Here is a 10,371-nt window from a genome sequence, read left to right on the forward strand (position 1 = left end):
TTAGCAAGAGCATATCAATTTGCCCAATCATCATTAGATATCAATATATTGCATTGGGACTTTAACCCAGTGGCTTATCCATACAAAGGTGTGTTAGGCCGAAATACGAAGGGACTTGAACCCAAATTCTTATCATCAAGGTGCATCGAGACTTTAATCGATGTCGTACCCCTTTGATGCGGTGAAATTTGAATCCACTGTCTTACCTTAATCAATGGCATCATCATATATAGTCCAAAATAAAGTTTATCCTTGAGACTTTAAAATATTGTTACTTTGTTATTAATAGCACAAATAAATTTTAGTCATAATAACACTTCAAAAGATCATATACAAATTATTATCGAAACAAAGTTGATCCTCATAGGTGGATCTGAATACTATTTACAACTTAAAATTTTTATGAATAATTCACTTATTGAAAGATCAACAAATTAATTCTCAACATTGACTTCATTTGTTGCTAGTTAAGAAAATTTCTTTCCTCAATTGTAATTCATAGATAAAGCAACTAGAGGTAAGCACTAATAATTCCAATAAATAAAATGATATATCAAATTAAATTCAACTTATGAGGATAATTATTTGGCTCATCATAGATATTTTATCTTATTTCATGATTCAAGATATATCCAACCTAATTTGGAATTGTAAAGATTATTACTTAAAAATTGACATAATAATTCATAATAATAAAATCCTTCTAACTTTTCAAGATTAGAAATCATTCAAAAGCATATTTCTAGCAGAAAGAAAACTCAATATGCTAATCCTTTTTTTTTTTTTAAACATAGTGACAAAGGAAATGAAATCTTCCTAAGGTGTTGAACTATTTTCGAATCATCAGTGAAATGACGCTTTCATGTTAGAAAATGAAATTTTAAACATGTGTAGATGATTTTTTTGTAATCACAATACATATATATTCTCATATTTGCACATAGCATGTCAATAATAATCTCACTTTACCTTTTATAGATTAATTAAAGTGAAAACCAAAGCTCAAATAATAAAATAATTTTATTATTATTACTATATTAATTTTGTTTAGTTGTGCCAAAATAAAGCATAAAGAGGAAATATATCTTTAAAGAGAGTGAAAGTAAATCACAAATTTGAAAGTGAATAAGTCATAGCTATTGCTAACTAAAAAACTTATTTCAGTTAATTATATATATTAAAATTCACCGAAATCAAAGTTCATATCATACAAAGATTTATTTACACTAAGATATAACAACTACACCGATAGTAATACAAACATAAACATCTTTTGCATAGTACTAATACGTTCCAAACAATTTTTTAAGAACTCTTGTTATCAAATAAATGTTAGATTCAAAAAAGAGATACGGGAAGGTAATATTATGACATAAAGTTTGCTCATAATTAAATGATTGGTAAAATACATACCCGATACTTACCATACCGAAAGATCTCTCCAATTTTGCTACTCATCTCATGTATATTTTGAGATAGATTAGAGACTCATGCTGATAACGTGTTATAAAATGAAGATAATAAATTGAAATTAAGAAGAATAGAGATAGAGAGAGACAAAGTAATAGTAGTAGTAACTTTCCTTTATTATTGAATNATTTTACTTGGATACAACATATATTATGTGGACATCTATTTTACAACAATTTTCAATTATTTCTTTAATTTGAAGCATGTTTTTCTAGGAGTTAAAATTTCCAAAAGCCCTTTTTTTGAATTTAGGATGAGCCCTCAAACAATACTAAGTTTAGAAATGTGGCCCAGAGAACGGAATGTTATTGTAATATAATTTACCTCCAAAAATTAACTTCACGAAACTCTAGCAATATTTAGATTATAACTTTATAATCAAAGAAACTAAACTCTAGTACCTTTCACCTCTCATACGGTTAACCCAATTATATATAACTATCACTTTCAAGACTACACTCCTAGACTCGAATGTTAAAAACAATACTTCAAAACTCGGTCATATACTCAAAAAGCGAGTTCATCTGGAGGTAACATAAAGTTGATAATAATGTGTGATTGGCTGTCTGAAAGCCTTTATTCAAATGAGTTGCTGGGACAATCCCTCAGCTAACTCTAGATGTATGAAAACCTTTATTAAGATGAGTTGCTGGGACAAGCCCTCAGCTAACTCTAGATGTCTGAAAACCTTTATTAAGATGAGTTGATGGGACAAGTCCTCAGCTAACTCTACATGTCTGAAAATCTTTATTAAGATAAGTTGCTGGGACAAGCCCTCAGCTAACTCTAGATGTATAAAAACCTTTATTAAGATGAGTTGCTGGGACAAGCCCTCAGCTAACTCTAGATGTCTGAAAACCTTTATTAAGATGAGTTGCTGGGACAAGCCCTCAGCTAACTCTAGATCTCTGAAAACTAAAGACATAAACAACTGAAATCAAAACATAGAGGTTGTCCTCGAAAAATGAAGACTCACCAAAATGCTACTAAGTTGGCCAGGGATCGTACTAACATCGAGATGGATGTTGGACATTCAGACCTATATAAAACAACATAGCATAGAGAGTTTGCGGTCAGTGATTTAAATGTACTGAATATGTGGGACATGCATCACAAGTCTAATAAATTTAACGAGATAAATCTAAAGGACTGAACTGATAAGCATGAACTAATCCAATGACTAAGTAAAATAATGTACAACTGATAAGTACTGGACTAAAATAATTAAATACATAGTCATGCAATATCTGAGAAAACTGGATTATGCCAGATATTAGAATTGACATATAACCATGTGAGCTAGATACATAGCTCGATGCTTAATTACCATAAAAAAGGATCAACGTACCATGTCAGGGTATACAAACTAATTTGATCTGACATTGTACCACTAAATTGATAATATGCGCCCACATGGGCTACATAGCCCTGTGGTGATACATAATTTTGGGATTTAGAAATTGCTACTAAAGGTCTCAGTTGACCCTGACAATGAGCCTTCATCCCAAAATTTCACTCAGTACTACGTAATACTCCCAACCAAAAAAGTATAATACTACTAAATAACTCATGATTACTGCAAATTGATGAGTACTAAATAATAGACATATTATCTCAAAGCATCTTATGCATATGGACTGAATAACAAAGAATAAAGTAATCATGAAAATCCTCTATATCTTGACTAAACCATGCAATTTAAAATATACAAGTCCAAAGGCATAAATTTTACTTGTTCTGAGGGCTCATGAATATGTACTTAAGTAAACATGCTGAAATTCATGGTAAAACATATGCTTATGAATTAGTAAAGAGAGGAAATGAGTTACTTCAAAATTCATAATAATCATAAGAATTCTATTACTCTATAAAATTAATTATCTGAAGATATAAGGTTTTCTTGAAACTCAATGAGTGAAAGGATACCTATTGATGAATTCTCACATACCTAAAAGAAATATACTTGAAGAAAATTTTGTAATTGAACTTGAAGGTGAGGAACCCTAATTGTTGCTTAAGATGAGTTTGATCGCAACATCTGATTGTTCTAAGTATTAAGCGTTGAGGGAGGGGTTTAAGTGGATTGGCTTTTCCTTAATTCTAATAATTAGGATAAGCCAAAACGACATAGTATAGGAATTAGAAGAGTAAAAAGACAAACAATCTTGAAAGGAAAACTATCTAAAGGATCCACAAGGGCATCTATAGTGCGTGGTTCCATCTATAGTCCGTAGATGCCGTCCATTAAATACACCAATATTAACAGTCTCTGAAGTTCAATACACGAGACCATCCTACAACCCGTAGTTTCATCTACAGTCTGTAGAATCCATCCGTAAAATGTTTGGTAGTAAAAATTAATAGCTAATTTTTTCTGCACAACATTTCACGAGGCCAATTCACGGTCCGTGTCAGATCCACGACCCGTGATTTGAGCTCATAAAACTTGAGTGGAAAACCAAATCTTTGAATTTGATCTACGAGTATCATCTGCGGTCTGTGATTTCTTCTACCGTCTGTAGATTGCGTCCATAAATTCTAAAATTTGCTGACTTGAATTTCTAAACTCCTCTTGATCTATTAGTTACAATATGATCTAGTCTTAAAATTTCTGACGTGTTATATTTTTAATCCTTAATCATAGTCAATAAACATATACATTATTACCTTATTAGTCCACTTAACTATCGTAAATTCATATAGATTGATGTAACAGTAGCGCATGCAAGTATCACTCTATATATATCATTATCTTTTTTATATCTAGCATTGTCTTCGAATCAATTTATTAAGTAGAATATGAAGAGACTTAGAACTCAACGTTTCGATATTATGCTAATAAATAAGAAAATTGGTTAGTCATATACTTGTGCTATCCTACTCCCAAGATACAACAAATAATTTAGTATTTTCTAATAATGTGCACTCAAAAATTAGCTAGGTTCAACTTTTCATGTATTACATCAAAAACGTTATTCTATAGACCAATCATAGAATTGTAATATTGTAAACAACAAACCTCATATATATCAATCTTCCAACTGTGCAATAATGCTTGCAAAGACCTGGTAACCTTGAGACATGTCAAACAGTAGACAATATTCATTGTCTGCATGGTATGTATCCATAATGCCTGCATTTCACAAAATAGAGCAATAATCTCAATTAATTCTATGAGCATAAAATAACACGTAAGGCCGTGGAGGGTCGACCAGTGCTTGAACTAAGATTGTTTTAGAATGATAAAAACGAAAAAATAGTACCGTAACCAGTAGTTTGAACATCATAACCCCTGTCCTGTAAACAAATACATACAGTAATGAATAAGTGCATGTTATAATTACAATAAATTCAAGTTTCTAGAAAAGCAAATTTGAAAGAAAAGTTACAAACCTGTAGATCTCTTATCAATGGCAAACTACCAGTTATAGAATATGGTTCTACATATCCAACTACCTCTTGGGTAGCTTTGGATAGTACTTTATACCCCAGAGAATTGAGATCACAAGCAACGCCAGAATAAGGTTCATCGAAACTTATACTCATACTGCCCCTTATGTTTTCATCTGGGAGAACATATTTTGAAACAGGGCCTCGAGTATCAAGTTGTTCGATATTTGCATTCAAGTCATCAACATATTCTTGTAATTTCTTTATAACATCTGATACACTGAAAAAGGATGCATTGTTAGAATGTCTACTAATTTCAAGAGATTTGGTTGTATCTTGTTTATAAAGGAATAATACATACTTGTAAAATGGAGTCAACCTACAAAAAAAAATAAAAATTGTAATTAGATACTATTATCATTTGATGAATGATTACAAAAAGGCTTTAATTTGAAGAATTAAGAAACTAAACTTACCTAACATCTCCAGAAATAGTGCACTCACCAGGAATTTGGTTGTTTCCACCCCCAGGATCTGCATGAGCAAATAATTTACAACTTCATAAAAACAATTGGAGAAGATATATATGCTCAAAATTTGACAACTTACAAAACCATTGAGTTGGTTTCATGGTGGATGGTGCCTCAAATTTGTAGACTTGTTCTTTAGGATGGGGAGGGAAATCTCTATAGAAGCGGGTTTGAATTTCTTTGAGTGCTTCCATACCAAGTTCCAAAGCATTGATAGCCTAACCATTGAAAATTTTAGTCTAACATTTTAAACAATGTCATGTGATCTTCAAGTCTAAAAAATAAAGGAAAAGCAACAAAGAAAATATTGGCATGCACATTATGAAACCAAACAAGGAAAATTGTGACAAGGGTTGGAGAAAGGTTGTTGTGCTTGAGCATTCAAGTACTGGAGTTTAGTGGTGGGCGTTCGGTTCAGTTTTATCAAACTTCAGTTTTCGGTTTCAAAATTTAAAACTATTTTAAAAAATGATGTGTCTCACCATGGAACACTTATTGTGCTAACTAAAAGATTATATTATCTTTGTCAAAAATATTGTGCCTCCAACTATTTCTCGAGAAAAACAAGAACGGAGACGGATTCCTTTACATAATGTACATTGATAAAAATATGTTTGAGTTCCTCTTGGAAATTAATATTTGAAGTTAACTATTGAATTGTACATTTGTTGCTACTTTGATCTGTTCATGAATGACTTTTAATTATTAGTTGTCTTCTTATTTTCAGTTAAGAAAATGCCATAAATAAATATATATATATATATATATATATTATTTATTTATTTATTTTTAAAATAAAAGTTTGATTTTTCGGTGCACCTAAGTTCTGTGACCCTTACACCGAATAGAAGAATCAAACTTTTGAAAAAATAACACTAACACCAAAATGAAAAACTGAAGAACCAAATTAGTTCGATTCAGTTGAGTTTTTCGATTTTCCAGTATTTATGCCCACCCCTACTTGAGTTACTCTTATCTAAATGTATTTCTAAGATAACATCACAACCTTAAAAAGTCCTACATGATACCAATTAAAAGGCTTCTACTTTCTTGGAGAGCCACATTATAGATAAGCTTATAATACTACAATTTTAAGCAAACAAATTCATGTTTTTATTCGGTATTCACCCTAGGGTTTTCTTTTTTCAAAACAAAAAATACTAAGTCTAGATGTTTATTCCTTCTAACTTAATAGCATTCACAATATAGTCTTAGGTAGGGGTAGACATAAATACCAAAAAATAGAAAAACCGAACCAACGAACTAATTCGGTTCTTCGGTTTTGGTTTTTCGATTTGGTGTAGGTGTTATTTTATTAAAAGTTCGGTTCTTCGGTTCGGTGTAAGGGTCTCAGAACTTTGGTGCACCGAAGAACCGAACTTTTATAAAAAATAATATATATATATATATATATATTATATATATATATGAGTATTCTCTTAACTAAAAATAAAGAGTCAACTAACAATTTAATCATTCATGAATAAATCAAAGTAGCAAGAAATGTACAATTCAATAGTTAACTTCAACTATTAATTCCCAAGAGGAACCAAACCATATTTTTATCAATGTATGTTATGTAAAAGAATCCATCTTCGTCCTTGTTTTCCTCGAGAAGTAGTTGGATGCACAATGTTCTTGACAAAGATAAATATATCCTTTTAGTGCAAAGTAAATGTTTAATGGCGAGAGATATTCTTTAAACATATTTTTAAATTTTTAGTATCTTATACTTTGATTTTGTCCTCATTTTATTTTTCATTCACATCGAAAAACCGATTTAAAAACACCGAACTAAACCAAATTGAGGTAGAAAAAACTGAACCGAACCGAACCGAACCGAATTAGTTTGATTTAGTATACGGTTCACACTTTTCTAAAATAAAAAATCGAAGAACCTAACGAAAGTTTGATAAAACCGAACCAAAGAACCGAACGTCCACCCCTGGCTAAATAATTTTGTGTGGAGGGAGAACTCGTGGGAGTTCTATATTTTGTACTCTCTTTTATGAAGTGGATTGTTCATCTCCTCTTGTGGACGAAGGTCAGTTGGCCGAACCACGTTAAGTATTTATATCTCTTATAATATATTTCTTGTTTGTCTTGGTCTTTCGAGATTTGCTTGTGTAATAACAACAAGATGTAGTGTGGTATTAAGTTTAAAAGAGTACGTACCTTGTTGGGCAGACCACTGTGGAAACCCTTTCCGAATACCTCAAGTTTCCATGGTATAACACCACCAGTACCAATGCATGGTTGTTTATCAGCTGTGTCAATCCAGAATCTATATACATACATACACGTATATAAATAAATTCACTATGCAACGTACGTAATTTTATACCATAGCATATATATATATATATATACTTACAGAGGACCTTCCTTTAAATTATCAAACCATCCATCCTTATCTAATGCCTCCACACCAATCCCTTGGATAGATGCGTTCTCTTCACTCGCTATGAAAATAGCAATCACTGTTGATTTCAATTTTATCTTCGTCTCTGCCAACCTCTTCATAAGCTCAGTGACAAGAGCCACATGACCTAAACAATCCGTAGTTCCACGTCCTTTAAGTTTATCACCATCAACGCCCAATGAAAACGGATCAAATTCCTGATCATACACACACACAAAATTATATATATGTTAAGACATGAATTAAGCTGACCGCAATACCAAAATTAAGTAATTTACTTAAATTAATTACCCATTGATCAGGATTGGCAGGAACAACATCCATATGCATTCCAACAAAAGACACAACTTTTTTTGGATCAGTACCAGGATACTCCACAATAAGGTTACCCCTATTAGGAGTATAAGCAATATGATTGATAACCAGTGGTCCGCCATTTTTGGTGCTAAATGGATTAAGGATATCAAGAACATGGTTCACAATCCTGTCTTCCTCCGGGATAAGGTCGGGTGGATTGTTCTGTACATATTTCGACTCGCCAATCACTTTCTTCATAAGAGCTACGAATGAATCCTTGTTTAGATCGCCCAAAATCTTCTTTACATCAGCCATGTTAATAATATGGGAATGAAAGTGCTTCTTTTCACAAAGCTAAGTTTAATTTGATATGGTACCAATATGTATGGGAGTTGGTTCATTTTATATTACGTGATTCTTTTGGCTTGGATACTCTAGTCTAATCCATGTCCACATAATATATGTATCGTGTAAAATGTGTTGTACAGTATGCCACCATTATCAATATTTTTCCATTATACTAAATATAGTTGTTTAATAATCAGGGGCGGATTTGCCTTGCCTTAGGCGAAGGTGTTTCATGTTACACGGCTTCGTCGAAATCTTTTATTAAATAATTATAAATAACTGAAAAGCAAACTGTAAATAAAGAACAAATAGAATAAAGTGACACTCCTTGAACCAAGTAGGAGCGTAGCTCAGTTGGTCAGGGTATTTTACTTCTTGTTAGAAGTTGGGTGTTCAAACCTCAATACCACCTTTTTCTTTCTTGGTTAATTTTTTTTAATTTAAATATATTTCGCTACACACATAAAAATGCTAAAAAAAATTCTTAATTTTTTAATATAATATTATATATATTTTTTATTTTAAAATGCGACACCGCTTATGAAAAATCTTACATACGCCACTGTTAATAATATTTGTTCAGTTTGAAAAACTAACCCTTTTATATCTATGCATTTAATATCTAATAATATTTTTCAAAGTATTAAATTTAATATATTCAAAAAAATAATATAATAATATTATTACTTGTATTATCTATTGTTTACTTACCAATTCTAGGAAGATAATTATATATATGTTGATTAATGATTATCTCATATATATATAATTTAGACAACTCCCAATCATTTGGCTCTATATACTACATACTTCTTAGTTATTTCAAATAATATATATTAGAGTATTTTAATGTGTAATACTAAGCATGTATTGAATTTGTGTATATAGTTGGTGCGGATAAATTTTTTTCACTACAATAAAAAGTGTAAGTTAATAGCACAGGATGGGCGATGGGGTCCACAAATCAAGGCAGTAGAATTCTTTTCGGAGGACAAATAAATAAGTAAACATGCCTTAGCATTTTTGTCCTTTAAAAGCAATAGTAAAACTATTAACAGAATTTTATACAAGACATTCAAAGCTATTAATTAATAATATACCGAAAGTGCCCCTTATCGACAAGCAAGTATGACAACGAAGAGCTGCTTGAGTTAGTTTCTTGTATATATAATACTCCTCCTTCTGCTCGTGATGTGGACAAAACTAACACCACCACTATGTGGTCCATTTAAATGTAATCACCCTTCTGCTCGTAATGACTGATGTGGACAAAACTAGCATCACCACTATGTGGTCCATTAATTTATATTATATATTAATATTAATGTATCATCGAACTAAAAAAATCAAATTTATAAAGCAACAGTCCAAATATATTGAAATCGATACGTAAGATATCTATTTAGAAAGCTACCTGGTAATTGGAATTGGTGTAATTACTAGGATAGTAATTACCAACTTAGTAATTGCACTAACATGTTTGTTTGTCTCAGTATAATTACACATGTACTGTTTGGATGCCACAGTGTAATTACACATGTTCTATTTGGATGCACAATTGCAATCATAAAATTATATTTAAATTTTAAAAATAAAAATAATTGTTTAAAATTTATACTAGACAAATAAGAAACTTTATAAATTATATTAAATTAAATATTTAAGATATATATATTATTTTTTGAAAATATATTAATTAATAAACATATGTTCTTAACTAATATTATGAAAAAATAATTGATTTACATTTTTTCAAATTAATATATTTCAATTGAATTGATCATAAAAACTAAAATTATGAAGTTTCTACGAACATCGTGAAATGCATGTTTGAAAAAGATTAATATATAGATAAAATATCATAAATTATTAAAATGTTTGACAAAAGGATAATCTATCAAGTCTAATTAAAAA

The 10,371-nt window shown here is 30.7% G+C and overlaps 1 protein-coding gene and 1 long non-coding RNA gene across 2 annotated transcripts; both read right to left on the reverse strand.

Moving 5' to 3' along the window:
• Positions 1 to 2,033: 2,033 nt before the first annotated feature.
• Positions 2,034 to 2,505, reverse strand: LOC125878517 (uncharacterized). The gene is made up of 2 exons (XR_007447759.1): positions 2,273 to 2,505; positions 2,034 to 2,158 (listed from the first exon to the last, which is right to left on the reverse strand). It is a non-coding gene; the product is annotated as an uncharacterized LOC125878517 (long non-coding RNA).
• Positions 2,506 to 4,412: 1,907 nt separating this feature from the next.
• On the reverse strand, positions 4,413 to 8,462 carry LOC125878520 (acetylornithine deacetylase-like). Its single transcript, XM_049559798.1, has 9 exons — positions 8,104 to 8,462; positions 7,765 to 8,009; positions 7,566 to 7,674; positions 5,470 to 5,608; positions 5,337 to 5,394; positions 5,222 to 5,239; positions 4,864 to 5,140; positions 4,734 to 4,767; positions 4,413 to 4,603 (listed from the first exon to the last, which is right to left on the reverse strand). Exons 1-9 carry the CDS (start codon positions 8,422 to 8,424, stop codon positions 4,500 to 4,502), a joined length of 1,305 nt encoding a protein of 434 aa, XP_049415755.1. The 5' UTR covers positions 8,425 to 8,462; the 3' UTR covers positions 4,413 to 4,499.
• Between the last annotated feature and the right edge of the window lie 1,909 nt (positions 8,463 to 10,371).

This window comes from Solanum stenotomum, chromosome 10 (assembly GCF_019186545.1).
Source record: "Solanum stenotomum isolate F172 chromosome 10, ASM1918654v1, whole genome shotgun sequence".
NCBI lineage: Eukaryota > Viridiplantae > Streptophyta > Magnoliopsida > Solanales > Solanaceae > Solanum > Solanum stenotomum.